At 47.5% G+C, this 16,986-nt stretch overlaps 1 protein-coding gene across 13 annotated transcripts in view; it reads left to right on the forward strand.

The window, feature by feature from the left end:
• The window catches only part of MVB12B (multivesicular body subunit 12B), a 64,666-nt gene that overhangs the window by 6,425 nt on the left and 41,255 nt on the right, over positions 1-16,986 (forward strand). For 8 of the 13 annotated variants that reach the window (XM_069771443.1, XM_069771433.1, XM_069771444.1 and 5 more), the window contains exons 2-7: positions 194-279; positions 1,345-1,467; positions 7,480-7,587; positions 11,273-11,369; positions 14,431-14,560; positions 14,842-14,964. In XM_069771443.1, coding sequence (XP_069627544.1) covers positions 194-279; positions 1,345-1,467; positions 7,480-7,587; positions 11,273-11,369; positions 14,431-14,560; positions 14,842-14,964 — 667 coding nt within the window. Of the gene's footprint in view, positions 1-161; positions 280-310; positions 552-1,344; positions 1,468-7,479; positions 7,588-11,272; positions 11,370-14,430; positions 14,561-14,841; positions 14,965-16,986 lie in introns of those variants that run through there. The other 5 variants (XM_069771434.1, XM_069771435.1, XM_069771446.1 and 2 more) reach the window with 3 other exon arrangements.

Below are 16,986 nucleotides of genomic sequence, written 5' to 3' on the forward strand. Positions count from 1 at the left end.
TCTCTGCGTGCTGGATGCTTGTCTAGGTGCCGAAGCAGAGCTCTCTCCTGGGTTTGGTTCATCAGCAGTAGTGTTCTCACCATTACTGGTCACTAGCTTCTGTTGTTTTGGACTCCTGGGGTAGTCTGGCTGTTCATGTGACGTTATTATTATTTACATAGGGCCCAGACTTGCTCTTTTTTATTGCCTGCAGCACGATGTTTGTTCAGACTGGGCATTGTGAAGTGTAAACCCAGGTCCCACTGGCACCAGCACTCACCTCTGCCTTTTCTAGAAGCAGTAAGTAACCAGCCGTCTACATGGCCTAGAAATGCTGGGATTTAATTGCTCTGAGGAGGGAATTGTATTAGGTAGCTCTGGTTCACGGCTTGTCTGGCTGCTCAGCAGTGACGCTTGTTTACACAAAGCACTGCCCTTTTATCTCGGGGTGCGTGGGGGGCGGTTTCCTGGGGCATTCCTGCCTGAAAGCTGGAGAAGACTTGCCCTAACTGGCTGCCTCTGCAGGAGACCACATGCTGAGGCAGTGGCACCTTTCCCCATCCTCCTCCTCAGTGAGTCGTTTCAGCAGCTCTCGTCCTCTCCTCCTGCTTCCTGCAACAGCATCTTTCCAAAATTGATTGGTCTTACCTGCTTCTATCCCCCTTTGCGTATCTCCCTCCCCTGAAGTACTTGATGATGTCTCCCTTCTCCTGGAAGATGCTCAGGCCTCTTCAAGGCCTCTGTCTGCTTTGCATCAGACCATCCTGTGCTGCTTCATCTGTGTTCCCCTGGTGTTGAGGCTCTCTGCAGCAAGCGCAGTTTTGCATACGGCGCCAGATACATCTGTGCTGCTATATGAAAATGGTGTGGTTCAGGAGGGTACAATGGGACTGACGACTCGTGGGCGAACCCCCAGCCTGTCTAACACCCGTAGTGGATGGGGAACCTCCCAATGAAGCCATTAAGAGCAGATTTCTTGCTGCTTGAAATGGCAGAGCTGCTTCAGCCAGCCTAACTCAGGGATGAAATTTGCTCTCTGTTTTGGAGGGAAGGCAATGAGCTTGGGTTTTCCCATCATTGCTAGATGGAGACCAGCCCATGCTAAGTATACTGGAAGCAACAAAATTAATCTCAGAAGGGGCTGCTGGCCCAAATTCCAAACCTGTTGGGCATTGCACAAATGTACCCTCTTATCAAAAGCAAATGAAAGTGCAGAAGGTGTGTCTGGCCTAATCCTGTGTTTAACTTGGCAGTCTGTGGTGTGTCAGCACAGGCACTGTAGCATGCATGCAGGCTCTCAGTGCTCTATGTCTTCTGCTGGGGTGTGCTGCCGAGCAGCCCTTTAATTCTGCTCCTTTCTTTCAGGATCAGTCCATAATGCCTGAAGTGCGAGACCTCTCAGATGCCTTGCCTGACTTGCCGATGGATCCCATCACGGGTGTTGGTGTGGTTGCATCCCGGAACCGAGCACCGACAGGTTATGATGTAGTAAGTAGAGCTATTTCAGCTGCTGTTGCTAATGGTTTGGTTCTGCACTAATGAGGCTTTACTTTGCTGGGAACAGCATCTCTTCAGAGAGGGCTTGCCTTCAGATGTGTGCTTTAAGAAGTAATTTGATATCCAGCTGCCCACCTCTCAGCCCACAGCACTTAGTGCTTTCCCTCAGTGGAGTTTTGTGGGTGCAGTTGTGCTACTTCATCTGTGCCACTCCAGAGAAGCATAATTACCTGGAGGAGGGGTTTTCAGAAACAGCTGGCCACTGTGGCATGCAAATTTAATAATCCTAGTAACATCCATCCTGAAGGAGTCCTAAGTATTACACAAATTATATCTCTGAATAAATGGATCCCGCATCAGCTGTTTAATCCCACATATCAGCGCTGCACAATGATGATGATAAGCTCCAGAATGGGAAGCAAAGAGTTTCGCACCCAGCTGAAATTGCAAAGATGATTTTGATGCACAGAATGCAAACCTCTAAACTAAGCTTTGGCAGGAGGCTTGGCAGCAGGAAAAGGCAGCTGGATACAGCAGAGATGAATACGTGAATGGATAAAGGGAGGTCACTGTTTAACAGCTGCTTGTTCCTTGAATTAGTTGTGACTTTTCTCCCCATAGGTTAGTGTCCCAAACAGTGAAATATCATAAAATACTGACCTTACAGAGCTCTATATGGAAAGATGTGGCCCGTAGTCCCATCTGCTCACCTTTCTATGTATCATGCTCCAACTGTGCTACGTGTGGCTGGGAGTGGAAACCAGTTGACTTGAGGCTTTGCTCACACCTTTTCAGCTCTGGATCATTGCATACCCTGTTCAGTGTAAGAAGGAAGAAAATGGATCAGGCTGAAGTAAGGACACGAGGGAGGGGATTCTGAAAAGGCTCCTTAAAGACCTGGAAGGTTTTTGCATTTACTGCATTTTTCTGAGTGCTCATTACCTGTGTGAGCCAGGCTGTGTAATTAGCTGCTTGCCCTGATAAAGGAGCACGGGACAATGTGAGAGTTGTGATAACAGAATTGCATTCTGCCTAAATGACTGGGCAGAGAGAGCGCTCACCCCAGATAGCCTGTCTGTGGTTTAATAGGGAGCTTCAGCGCTAACGTAGTTTAAACTAAACAAGATAAAGGACTCTTCCTGTGGCTTAATCCAATTACAGTGGTGTTGTAATAATGCTTGTGAATGTGGGTCGCTCTCTCCTAGGGGGCACAGAGAGGAGTCTGCCCTTCCTCTGGTTCTTCTGCCTTCCTCTCTGTTTACCAGGAACCCTTCTCTGACCCTGGGGCCAGCAGTCCCCCCTGCAGGCTGTGGGAAAGTGCCTGCTGTCTGCAGTTGCCTTGCCCTAAGCATGGCTTCCACACCCTTACTCCCTCAGCCTCCTGTATGGCAAATCAGCAGCACGTCTCTGTGCCTGGATGCTGTGAGCCGCAGTTGGTGTCATTTTCACCATACAGCAACTGCTGTGATGGAGCTGCTCTGGGTGCCACCCTGATGTGACAGGATGTCCTGGTGCCCAAAACCATGGGATGGTGGCACGTAGGGCTGTGCTTTTCTTGTCTGGACATCTGGGAATGTGGCTCCACTGCGCGAGTCAGGGCTCTGGAGCAGTGTAGGGTATGTGGGGTTGCCACTTCCCCCTGACCTCTCTGGAACCCAGCCTGTCCTATCTGAAGGCACGAAGCTGAGTATGCAGAAGTGCACTTCTCAATACAGCAGAGAAAGTCATGTTCTGAGACGTGGGCAACGTGAGGACTTGGGCAGTCTCAGGCTCTGTCTCTCTCCAGATATGCAATTTCCCTAATGAGACACTGAGAGTTGATTGTTGCTTCAGGGTGTAAAGCCTTGATGAAGACTCCATCCTAGGAGTGTACTCCCTAAAACCCTAATAGTTAGAGGTTCAAACTGCACCCTGAAAAGGAGAACCACTCATCTTTTGGGAAGCATTAACACCAGTTTATCTTGGAATGTTGTTGTAGTCCCTTTAGGGATCTGATTGCTTTGCTTTTTGCTACAGCATCCTGCAGCGTTCAGTTCCACATGTGGATTCAGAGTTGTGTGGGAAAGTATTTCTTCTTATTAGCGATGAATTTGGCATCGTGTAGTTTTACTGATGGTTTTGAGTTTTGTGTTTTGTGACAGTGAAGTACCCAGTTCTCTCTTTCTGAGACGGCTATGTTATTTATAGGCTTTACCCAGTTTCCCTTTCCTTTGTGTCCTTATTCCAGCCGTTGCCATATTCTTTTCCTTCCTTCTCCCTTTGTTCCTCTTTAAAACAAACAAGCAAAGGCATGGGTGCTTTCAGCCCAGGTGTAAGTTAAATGTCCAGGGGATGTCCTGGTCCATTTCCCAGGTTTGCATGGAGCCCCGGGGTTCGGCATACTGCCCGGCTGGAGGTGGCGGTGCGGCAGGGCCCAGGGTAGCAGACCCAGGGGAATCTTGGTGAATGGGTCAGAGATCTTTTTCCCTCAGTAGTTTTTTAATTGCTCGGAAATCTCCATTGCCTTTGTGTCTGCTTAGAAAACAGCTACTGACGCTCGTAATGACTAACCAGGTCTTTGAACAGGTGAAGCACCAAAGACTTGATTTTGCCAAAACGTGCACAGTGTGTCTGAACTTAGATTCCTGAAAATCTGCCCAAACTGGCAAGACTGAGCGTATGGGTGGGAAGAAAAGGGAGGAGAGGTGGGAGGCAGGGAGCCTGGGGTAGGAGAGAGCTGTGGTTCCTGTGCAGCCGCGTTCCTTGCTGCGGGCTGAACGCCAGCTCCATGGTGGGGTTTGCTCTGGGGTGAGAGCCTGAGCATGCTGTTCACCCAGGACTGTGCTGGAGCTGGACAGCTCACCACAGGTGGGGCAGACCCATCCTATGGGGCAGGCAGTTTAGTGGGCCTGTTTGCCAACGGTCTGTCCTGTGGTAGCAGTAACCCCATACTGACCGTCGGGCAGCAGGTAGATCACCCCACACTTGGAGGGATGGGCTGGGTGACACCTTTCTTACTGGGTGCCACTCCATCAAGTCCATCTGTTTGTAGCACATGCTTGAGGAGTGTCTTTACCCAGCTCCATGAGGAGAAGGACCATTCCTTGTGCCCGAGGTGCTGGGTGCCCTGTGCTGGCTGCTGTTTCCTTTGTCCCGCACGTTCCTTGCCTCTTAGCCAAGCGGAGGACTTGGTGAGCTGGGGCTGCGTAGTGCCCATCCTGCCGGACAGGTCTGCCTCGGCCTCTCCAGGTCAGCTCCCTTCCCGTGTTGCCCCACCGACGGCGTGCTGCCATCGTGAAGCAGTGCTGCCCGGGCACAGCTCTGCTTCGAGAGGTAGTGGGGATCCTCCTTGCCTGCAGGAGCCCAGCAGATGATGTAAGAAGTTTCCTGTTTATATTGCTCTGTTTTCTTTCCCCATGAGTTTTCTGACAAGTTAATGCATGCTTACGTTCTCCAGGCTTGGAAAAAGCCTTCAGCAGGGTGATGCGGAGGCAGAGCACTTAATTGCTGGGGATGTCGCCTGCGACTGTTGCATTTCGGCAGAAGCAGAAATGGTTTTGCCGGTGTTCCCATGGGGCGCTGCGGCTGGCGAGCCCTCACCCCCAGCTGCTTTTTGCTCCGCTGCTCACGTCTTCCTGCGAGGCTCTGCAGGTGGCACAGCGTGGCTGCGGCGGGCAGCTGGGCAGTGACCAGCAGCTCAGCTGGGTGGGGAAGCATCGGAGGGGCCTGAGTGTTGCTCAGCAGGGACCCTGTCCCCAAGGGGCAGTGCCGTGGGCCAGGCCTGGCACTGCTGACTCCTGGGAGCCAAGGACTCAGGTGCTGCCATCAGCTGCTGGCAGTGCCTGGCTCCTGCGCTGCCCTGGCCAGCCATCGGGCAGGGGCAGGAGTGCGAAGGGGAGCGTGGGGTCAGCCTGGACTGCTCTGCCTCCCTGGAGATGGATCGGGTGCCTCGCTGTGTGGCTCCCCATGGACCCAGTTTGGGTCTTTCTACTAGATACTTGACGGGTTAGAATGGCAGGGTTGTTCCTAAAAGAGTGTGTGGTGTGGGTTGGAGTTTTGGGGGTTTTTTTCATCATTAAGTCAGAGTATAGCAGTGTCAGCCTGCGCGGGGGCCCTGTCAGGCATCTTGGCAAGCTGTAATCCAGCTGTACCCTGGGCAGTGAGTTGTAGAGGAGATGACATCAACTGAAGTGATGTACTACCACCTCAAAAATTATTTGGTATTGTAAGTAATGTAAAGTTCCTAAAGCTTACAGAAGTTAGATTAAAAGTGCATTTGACAGCAACTTGTATAGCGCCAATTTTACAGTTGCAGACTGGGTCTATTGCCGCCTGTTGAGTTTTGAGCATCTTTAATGTGGGAACAAAGAAAACAAAACTGGCTAACACAAGAAAAACTGAAATGTAGAACTTGAACCATATTAATAAACAAAGTGATTAAATCTGGTCGTAGTCCCTCAAACTGTTTCTAACAAGGGCTGGAGTTCAAGCTAAGTGTCCCTATATGCCAACAGTTTTTATAAGCAGTCTGTATTCTGAATATCTTTTTGCCAGGACTGACTTACCCATAGGGGAGGGAGATGCACATGGATTTTCTGTATTCCTAAACTAGCACTTTAGGAAAGAGCTGAATTCAAGGAATAATAAAGAAACAAAAAATCCCACCAAAATCCTGTTTTAAAATTTTCCTATTTAAAAACGATGCATGTTTCTTTGCAGAATCGTGACTGCAAAAGCTGTGTGTGTCATACAAGGGCTTGAGCTGAGCAGGGGCTTGTGAACAGCAGTTGCTGAAATGCGAAGAGCAGCCAATGCACTTTATTCCCTTTGCTGATCAGACAATAAACACACTTTTCTCTCCTGCACATTGGATAATTGGAGGGTCTTGTCAGCACACATCTCTTGCTTCCTGCACCCTGCACAGAGTTTCTGCTCGACAAAACATGGGTGCAAATAGTAACAACAAATGTCAGCTCTTTGTTATCAGGCTGCTCTGGGACCAAGGTCTTACTCAATTCAGTAAGATGAGACTTGGAAGAGCTGCAGTGGAGCAGTTTGCCCCCATCTGAGAGGCATTAGGCAGAAGTTCAGCTGTGCTTCTGCGTAGCTTCAGGCCATGCTAGAGTCTCCTGTTGGGAGCCATCAGTCAGCCGTTAGTCTGGTGGGGTGATCTTATTTCTGCTACCCTCCACCTTGTGTTTGCTGCCTTGTCTCCTTTCTTATTCGACAACAAACCTTTTGGGGCAGGGGCTCTTACCAGCTTGCACTGTGCAAGGCAAGTGCGGAGCTGCTAATAGAGGAGAGCCCTTTCCCTGGGTGTGGTGCTGCCTCATGCCCATACCTTGAATCAGCTCGAAGGCGAGATCTTCTCCTGTCTTTCTCTTCCTGCACATGCCGCTGTCTCTTTGGTGGAGGGCCCGGGGTCTGTTTCCTTTGCCCTCTGTGCAGTGTCTGCCACTGATTCGACTGGACACAGGGTTGCATTGGAGAGGGATGTTTGCAGGGTGTGTTGTTGCCCATGGCACTGCTGTTAAAGTTTGTGAGTGACCAGGGCTTTCCCCAGCTGCTGGAAGCAGCTTTTTGGCCTGGGAGCCAGAATTCCTCGATGGCTTTTCTGTGAAAATATAACTGAGATTGGGCAGTTTCTGTGCTTTGTCTACACGGACCCCTCCTCACAGCTTGCCCCAGTGTGCCCTTGCGTGTAGGGTGGTAATGAGAGCCTCAATATGCTGACTTTTCCAAACTATTGTTTGGAGACTGTAACCAAAGTTGCTGTTTCCTCATTAGAATAGCCTTTGTCAGAGCATCTTTAATCAAAGGACTCCCAAGAGACAGCGTTTTTAGAACTTCTTTTTATACCTCCTCTTGGAAGTTCTTTGCACTGCACCTTGTGAAGAAACTAATGAGATGCTGTGAGAGTTCGGGTACCGTTAATTAGAAGAGGTCTGAGGAAGAAGTACGGCACATATATTAACTTTATCTTGGCTCACATGTCTCCTCTCTCCCTCTGTCTTTTCTTTCCAGGCTGCACAAACAGCAGATGGCTTGGATGCTGACCTCTGGAAAGATGGCTTATTTAAATCCAAGGTCACACGATACCTGTGCTTCACGAGATCATTTTCAAAAGAAAATGTAAGTCCGTTTGAGTGTCTGCATGATTTGCATCTGTGCCTGGTATGCTCTTACCCATAGGATGATTCATTTTATGGAGCCAATTATAATTCAAGCAGGCATTTCACTGAGTTTGGGTGAGTCAGGAGGCAAACTGCAATGGCCAGATATTTGCATTTTGTCTACGTTCTTCATGGAAAGAAATCACTGGCAAAATCTGCAATAAAAACAACAGAAAAGGGAATGCTTGCATTTCAGCAACCCACTTACACTACCATTTCCTGCTGTAGCAATGGGCTCTGCATGCTCATGATCCTAATGCATTTCTAACTCTAATTACCTAGAGAAGCAAATGCTGCAGGCAGTGTTGATGAAGGAAATGTTAGCTTCTGAATCCAGGGGCATCATAGATATTTTTTGCAGGATTAGCTTTTCTTTTTTTGTTGTTTTTGGTGCTGATTCTTGAAAATTTGCCCACGTTGTGCATATGCTACCATATTCTTGTAGTCTTCTAGTATGGCTATTAAGCGTAAGTTAGTTTCTGATTAGTGGCAGTTGTCTGCCCACATCTTCTGTGGAGGAAAGGAGACCATGTACAGTGAGAACCTGATGCCTTCTACTGTGTTTTTGGTTGAGGCTAGTGTGAAAACTTCCTCTTTTCTGAAGGAACTATTTAATTCTACAATGAATGCACTCCATCTAGTGGGTAATCCTGCTTTTGGTCATGTTTTGGATATTCACAGTGACTCAATTGTCAGGGTATGGAGATAACCATTTTGTACTCGTGCTTTCACCAACGATGGGAACAGAAAAACAACTGTGACTTGAGAGGCTGATCATGGGTCCTGACAGGAAAGCCGGGGGCTGCCAATTTCCAGCATTTGACCTTTATTCCATCCGCTTCCCTGCCTGCCTCTAGATTAAAATAAAGCTCCAGAGCTATGGGAAATAATGCTTCCTGGGGTGGATGGACAATAATTGTGCTTTTCATCCTGGAGTACCTGCAGTAGCAGGAATAATAGCCCTAGAATAGGCAGGGCAGGTATTAAATGGAAAGATTTGTGATGATTTGAGTATTAAGTTTATCTGTGGCTACCTTAAATGCAAGGTTGTCAGAAATAATTACAGGATAGTAGCAACTGCTGGCTACCAGAGACAGTGTAAGTACCCTCAGTTGGTGCCTGTTGGGCTTTTGGCATGAATCCTTTGCTCAGCACAGTTTGGGAATACATTCCTCATATTGATGAGGAGTGAATTAAAGGGAGTGTGGGGGGAGGACTGCTGGTCCCAGCTGCACAGCAGCCTGGTGTGCAAGGTGTGGCACGAGTCACTGCGTCCTGCGCATGGGTTGTCTCAAGCCCTGCATCAGTGGCATGTTAGACCCACGGGCGCTTCTGGCAGAGCTCCTGGGCAGCAGCCTGCAGGCAGTGCTGACCATGTTCAGGCACTGGTCCTGTGGTTCATCACGGCCATACCCAATGCACATCAGGAGCACCCCCTCTTCTCAGAGGGTGGATTTCCCAAGGCCTGTGAGCCTCCTCCGTCTGTCCGAGTGGGCTCCCTCCCGAACACACGCCTCTGCCCGTGCTAGACAGAACATGCGCTTGTGCTGCTTGAGGCCACGGGCTTTGCGTGTGCAAGGGGGCCTTTTTGTGAGGCAGAGACCAGGCTGGTAGATGCTGGCACTGGTTTGCCAGTCTATGGGACGCACACAGATCTGATCAGCACTCCTAGTCCTCTGGCTGCAGGAAGGCTGGAAGCGGGCTGGTGGGCTGAGAGGAGGAGGGGACCGGACCGGTGGGGTAACAGCCTTTTCCTCTTGTGTGGGGAGCAGCACCCTTGTCCCCGGTTAGCCCAGCAAGAGCTTTCCCTCCCCTCTCAGTCCTCTCTGGCCACACAGGGGTACGATGTGCTGCCCGACTGGTGACCTCGAGGGTTAAAAGGCCTCGGTGGCAGCAGTGACCTAGAGCTCTCATCTGGGAGGGAGAAGCTTCTCTCGCCTGGAGGTTGATGTGTTGCTGTGCTTTGAGCTGGAAGTTTTACTGCTCAGGGTTTTTTTTTTTGTTTTTAACAAAACACTGGGAACTATTTGTCCTGAAGAACATGTTGTAGTTAGCAGAGGTAATGCACCTCAGGTACCTGGTCTGTAACGGAGACAGTCTGTAGTGTCTCTGCATCAGAATCATTGTTCTCATCGGCTTACAATATTTGACAGATTATGAGGACATTGCTGGTATTTGAGTGTCATGGTGAGGAGGCCCCAAATGGTGCATCTTGTAAACGGGGAGGCTTTGTGCCCTTTTCTCCTGTGTATATGGCAGAGCATCAATGCTGACTCCCAGAGTTTCAGCAGCTAACGAACTTATCAGAGACATCTCTCCTACCTGTCTGCTGCTGATGGAGGAACGATCGTTGGTTCAGCTGAAAGTTGCATGCTGATGTAACATAGCCAGACAGTTTGGATAAATAAAACATGAAAGATGAATCAGCAGTGACCACTTCATCTACTGTTTGCTGTGCCAGGACCATGTTTACTGATACATTCAGGCTTTGCAGCATCCAGCATTGCTTGCTCTGAGATGCCCTGGCCAAAGGGGTGACAGAGGCATGTGGGGAGTGCCTGGCCTTGGCCACTTTGCATGAGCAAAGGGTGTGTGCCACGCTTGCGTATGGTGGCATAGGGCTGCAGGTGGGGTGGCCCTCCTGGTGAGGGGTTGACCATGAAATGCAGAACCTCCAAAAAATAAACTTCAGACCTGATCTCCCCTTATTTCAGAGGTTGCAAATTTAAATATGTTTTAAAATAGTTCAGTGTAATAATCAGAGTGTGGAGGTTTGACTGAAGTACTCTGCCAGATAAAAACTAAAGGAGGTACTTAGCAACCCATAACAGAAAAAGACACTGACATGGTTTGATGGCTTAGGATGAAATTTTAATTGTTCTGTATTGCATTTCTGTTTATAAAGGCTGTGCAGTAACTAAAGTGTGTTTTTCTTCCATACGTGAATCCAGATTATTGGCAGCAATGCTGGCTTTAACGAGAACTGCAAAGAAGATCTGGTCTCTAAACAATTGTGGAGGCTGTCATTCTGAATTGTGTTTTGAGCTCTTCAAGCCTTGATTAATAGGACAAGGCATTAGTTCAGAATTCATATGGACTCCAAATGAAGTTCTTCGTTCCAAATGGCCTGCTCTTCTGGAGTGTGCCTGCGTTTGGAGCTAGAACCATGTCTATTCAGTACTAATTAGCTAATGCATGTTATAACTTTGGCTGTGTCTGCATGAACCATCTTCCCGTAATGCTTTCTGCTGTTACTGTCACAGAAATGTCATGTTGCTATTGTAGATGTAGTGTGTGATAACTAAGGTGACCTGCTTAGTGGATGAGTTGGTGGAGGTAATACTTTGAACTGCCGTGTTTCCAAAGGGAAGAATTTAGTTGTGCTTCCAAGGATCCAGAAGTATGGCAGTGGATGAGGTTTAAGAATCTGTAAATGCTGAAAGTTGTCCAGTATCTCCTAGTCAATCATCATGTAGTTCCTGCAGAGGGGACAGTTGCAAGTGTTGGCTTGGTACCTCCTTACCATTTTTAAAGTTGGTGGTCAGATACAATGACAAGGTGCCTTGGGGTTCAGCAGGTGAGAAAAGCTGGGTTTGAATTTGGTGATACTGTCATAGTCAACTGTTTCTTTTCTCTCTCCAAAGAGTCATTTAGGCAACGTTTTGGTTGATATGAAGCTCATTGATATCAAGGACACTTTACCTGTGGGCTTCATCCCCATCCAGGAGACTATCGATACACGTAAGTTGGCATCTGTTCTTCAGTTCTGTGCCTTGGGAGCAGCCACTGCGGTCAGGTGGTGGAGGGCTGTGTCCCAGGCAGAGGGACGCTCTCAGCACTGCTGCTCTCTGGGGTTACATGTGCATGTTCGGGGGCAGTTCTGGACTGCAATGAAACAGTCTTTGGTTTTCCAGTACTCTTCAGGCTTTTTAATACTGCTGCCTGACTGTCACCAGCTTGCCTGCTAGAGCACCACAGCTCTGGGGCAGGAAGGAATAGTTTATTCTTTCATTTTGCAAGGGTGGGCTAGGCCTAGGGGGAGCAGAGCTGCTGTGCTGAGGGATGTTCACAAATGGATGCCAAAAGGAGGGGCGTGTGCTTGTGGTGCTCGGTTTGTGTATGCTGGCTTTACACCTCCCACCATGAACAAACGAAGGCCCATGTCCTGACAGGTAGTGCTGAGGCTGGTAGGGTGTGTTTACACTTGCTGAGAGAAAGCACAAGCAGAATGTCCAGGGAAAATACCATCCTCATTTCTGCAAGGCAGAAATAGCTTTGCTGCAACATTTAAGCCAGCAGTTCCCAAAGAGTGTATTCGGATCCCCCGAGACTCATGGCAGCGGCAGCTGGAGCCACGTCTGGTCGCAGCACTCTGCAGCAGGTATCAAGTGCTTTGGGCTTGCAGCGCGGAGGAGGCTGGGGACAAGCCCCGTGGGAACTGAGTGTGGAAGGGCTGCAGGACACCATGTGCTGGTGCTGAGCGTGCTGAGCGTACAGCTACTGCTCAAGAGCAGGGCTGGTACCAGCGCTCGTCAGTAATGAAATCCAGCCTAGTTATGAGTAGAAGCGAGTTATATGAGCCTGCTTTGCAGGGAATAATTCATGCCGGTCTGCAGCAGATGAGGATGGTTTTTCAGTCACTACCAACCTGGTTCTAATTTGAACCCATGACCTAGAAGTCAAAGGCTCTGCAGCCCATTTCCATTCCCCTGCATCATCCCCTTTCCCTGGAGAATTTCTGGGCACATGTGGCGCGGGGGAGAGTCATTGGCTTATCCTGCTCGCCCTTGGGAGTGCTGGACGCTTACTGTGCGCTACTGTAATTTTTGTCAAAGTTCTGGTGGAAAGGTGGAGGGGGACTTGGTAATTAATTTAAAAATGCATTGGATTGTGACCCATACAATCTTTAAAGCAGAAGCACTGTCTGTATTAATGAAGTCGTGCATATCCCTGCTTCCATTAGCATGAACGAACACATTTCGATTGACTGTTTATAATATGTTTACTTAAAATTAACTCTGGTTAAGCATGTGTAATTAAGGAATCCAGCTCCTAAACCAAGTTTGCTACAGACTGCAGACTCTAACCAAGTGTGAAAGAAACCAAAGACAAAAGCAAATAGCTTTGTACTCACTGTGAAAGTCAAACAAGAGACACTGATTTTGTTTAGAGTTAATTTTGTGGTTATATGTGTTTCTGTGCTCGTCTCTAAGTGACAGTTGACTTGTAGTAAATATATTAAATTTAGTACTGCTTACTAGGTTCTGAGAAAATTTTCAGATGTGGAAACCTTAAATCCTGGCCTCTCAAAATCAGTTTTAGGCACTTCAAGTAAAAGCCCTAGTTTTCCAAAGCAGAAGACTAGACGTCAGGGATACAGGTATTTAACATCTCTAAAAAGCAGCACTGTAACTGCAAAGCTGCACGCACAGATGCTGTATTGTGACACACCTCACACTGTCTGTACATTTATTGGTGCTGGAGCGACAGCAAGTTTCAGAGGCTGGGATGGATTGCTTTCTCCAAGGTGCGGATTACGAAAGGAGGAGCCTATAGAGACTAGGCTGCTTGCCATCTGTTGAAGTAAGAGCATATTTTTAAGCCGGAGGATATTTATTCATATTAAACTGAAGGGTTTTTATTTTGCAGGCACTTGCTTGTAGTTGCTGGTTGTTTCCAGATTTTCATTCAGTGTCTGCACTTCAGATTTTCAGTTTATCCATAGACTTCTGTCATGTCTTTCAAGTGCCTGCATTCACAAATAGAAACCTCACCTTGCTCACATTGAGACTCTCACAGACTCTTCAGGGTGAGACAGAGCAATGGTTTCCAAGCACCGCAAATCTCTATCTGTGTGCCAGTGCCACCCATTGTCATGCGCCTGACCCATAGCTGGATGTGGATTGTACCTGCATGCAGACAGACAGTGTGCATATACATGAATTCATTATACAGATAAGCCTTAACTCTGATGGGCTTGAGTTTTTCTTGATGGATAACATGGAAATAAGTGAAATTGCTTTGTGGTGCATAGCAGGAAGGGGCCATGCAGCAGATTCTTCCACCCTCTGAACACAGGGCAGTGCAGCACAGTTGCCCTGTAGGAGGTCCTAGCAATTACTGCTTTGTAAATGTGGTTTATCCCTACAAAGATACCAGGGCAAACACAGTGTGAATATCATTTCAGTGCTTGCTGACTGAGTCAGGAGAGGTCATTAACACTTAAGATGGGTGAGATTTGGGCAGACAGCTTTTACCGTTAGCCACTCCGGCAGTCTGTTTCTCTGCCTGCTCCTCCTCTTGGTTTGTTTGGCTGTTTGGAAGCACTTGGCAGTATAAACTGACTGGTTGTGTCAGAGCTTCCAGGTATGTTCCTAGAGGCAATGCTTGTGGGAAGAATATTTAGATATGACTGTCCAGGCTGGTAAGGCAAACATTACCTTGGAAAGAGAAAGCGAATGTGAGAAGTACGTGGAAGTGGAAAAATCACCTGCCATTTCTGTTCTGTGGTGCAGTATTCTGTGGCATACATGATGTCTTATCTTCTCTGCAGACGGTAGTAGGGAGTACTGGTTTATCACAGTGCCTAATAACAAATCTCACACAGTGTACAGAGAGCTCCTGATAGAAAATTTCTCCAGTCACTGAATGGCACTGCACTGTCTGGTTTGCTGACATATATCTGTTCTTTGGCTCCAGTTCCTGCCATAATTATCTGCCTAATATCTGGAGAGACAATAAATAACATTTATGCCCTAATCTTGCATAAAAAAACACCCTGTGTCCTGGGTTGTTTTTGCAGAAGAAATAGCTTTCAGAAAGAAGAGGCTATGCATTAAATTCATCCCTCGAGATTCTACAGAGGCAGCGATCTGTGACATCCGAATCCTGGGTAGATCTAAACAAGCCCCTCCTCAGTACACATTCATAGGGTAAGTACCCCTCACTCTAGAAGCTGTTGTCATAAATTCAGTTGTACCAAGGCTAAGCACCCTGTTTTCCTCTAATTACTAAGTAGCAGTTTGCAAGAGCTGAAGCCTGTCATTAGAAGAGTCTACATAACTACAGGTGTTACTGAGTTTGATGTAGGAATTAACTAACCCCTACTGGTCCTCACTAATCAAGGTGTTTGTGAAACACATCAGTGCTTGATACTTGGGCATGTGTGCAGCATTTGCTTGTAGCATTAATGTCTTCTGTGTTGATGACACAGGGAGTTGAACAACATGGGCATTTGGTACCGGATGGGCAGAGTTCCACGCAACCATGAATCTTCACAGCCTGCGACTCCTCCTTCCCAAGTACCATCTTCGACACCAGCTCCTAACCTGCCAAGGTGAGTTTTCTGCTTTCCAGCCCCTTCTGCTTGATGCTGCATGGTGTATTTGTATTGTTACTAACCTTGCCTGGGGGAATCAAGACCAGGGTGCCACATCAGTACAAATGATTGTGGCATGATCTGATAATGAGGGAATGTGTCCTTCTTTCAAGTATTTGCCTACTGGAAGTTCCTTTGACTGTTGTTGTATAAAGACATATAGGTGTCAGAAGAAAGAAGCAGCCTGCAGAGGAAGGGAAACGGCAAACTACACCTTTTCTTCACTTTAAGCTGTGCAGAACGTTGTAGTTTTCAAAAAGTATGCATGGGTCACCCCTGGAGGGTGGGCCAGAACTGTAGCCAAGCTGATTTCCCTCCTTGACCAAAGGGAGGGAGAAGCGTTCATACAGATTTTAATGCATAGGGAGACAAGTTTTGCTCATTCTCCAGAATCAGTCCCCTCATGGTTTGAAGTACTGGCCCTGTTTTTTCCTTTCTTGGACCTGACTACTGTGCTCCAGTCTTGCAGGTGACATTGAGCATGCAGAGCAGACTGCTCATCCTGCAGTGACTGACAGGAGCAGCACTTCTGGGCAGATGCTGGCATAGTGTCTGTCCAGGTTGTTTTCCCTGTGTTATAGACAAAATTTGTGGGTGTGTATAAATGTATGTACTTGTTTGTATACTTGCATATAACAGTAGTACTGTATTGACAGCTTACTTGCTGGATTTCTCTGGACAAAACAAAGTGTTGTTAAGCAACAAACCAACCCAGACAGAGGTTAAACTGAGTGCTTTATATTTCTGGCATTTGCTATGAAAGCACAGCATCCAGTGCAAGATGGGCTCCTACTGACGAGGCACATCAACTGAACTCCGGGCCGGGCTATTGTCAGGGACAGCACATTCTCTACGGGTCCCTTTGGGCTTTTGCTTAATTAAGCAAATGCGTATTTTTGCACTAGGCATTTGGTATACTGCAGATACATTTACAGTATTGCAGTAACTGTTGAGAGCTAGAATTTCAAAGGAGGCAGTGGAGGGGAATTGCAGGGGGATCAGTTTATGTACAAAGGTCATTGTATCATATGGGTGGAAAATACTCATGTCCTTCAAAGTCTTGATATACAGGTCATTTCAGAGAATGATGCTTTTAACCTGCTGTAAACTGTTCCCGAAAAAGCTATCGGGTGTCTTTAAAGCAGGTGTGTACATCTGAGCCTTCACCCATGACCCAGACTTAAATCTGCTGTCTTGCGGTAGCTTTTTGAGCTCTCCAAAGCATTTGGGTGTTTCTTTCACTGAGAGTTTTGCTCAGTTGCCTGCTGTGCCATGGCACGCTGCTTGCTGTCCTGTACTGTCAGGTGTGCTGCAGGCAGAGATGCCGTCTTGCTTCTCAGACAGAGATGGAAGCAAAAGAGATGAAAAGCCAGCAGTCTTCTGGAGATTTCGGCCTGTCCCACTGGGAGCTGATACGTTGTTTTGAAGCTCCACTGGACATAAGCTACATGCTAGCACAGGCCATGCAAGATCAGAGAAAAAGATGTCTTGATTTTAGAGCACAGATCTTCATTTTCTGTCTGCAAGAAATTCCTGCCTGGGCAGATTTCCACAATAAAGAGAAAAAATTATCATAGCAAGAGAATGTCAATGGCGGTCCTTAATCACTAAGTGTGGAAGGGTCACTTTATGGCTGAGCAGGGAAGGCTGCAGAGCAGTGTCAGAGCCATTGGGAACAGGGCCAAAATTAGAGCTCAGAGCATCAGCAACAGTCTGAAAAGAAGTGTTTACAAGGCTTATATATTTTATAACCTCTTGTTGTACAGTTTATGGTTTACAATGGCTGCAAGGAAATTGGATCAGTTTTGTTTTACTTGCCAAATAAAGCAAATGTCAAAATAGTCAATATAAAATGTATTCTAATTTGGCTGAGTTAAAACAGCCAGTATGCAGTGGAATAATTGAATGTTACATTAATGCCTCCTAGTAAAAACCACCTGTCTGTAGCCAGCTCCACTCTCATGCCCTGTGCGTGATTTA

The sequence above is a fragment of the Haliaeetus albicilla genome, chromosome 26 (assembly GCF_947461875.1).
Source record: "Haliaeetus albicilla chromosome 26, bHalAlb1.1, whole genome shotgun sequence".
NCBI classification, from domain to species: domain Eukaryota; kingdom Metazoa; phylum Chordata; class Aves; order Accipitriformes; family Accipitridae; genus Haliaeetus; species Haliaeetus albicilla.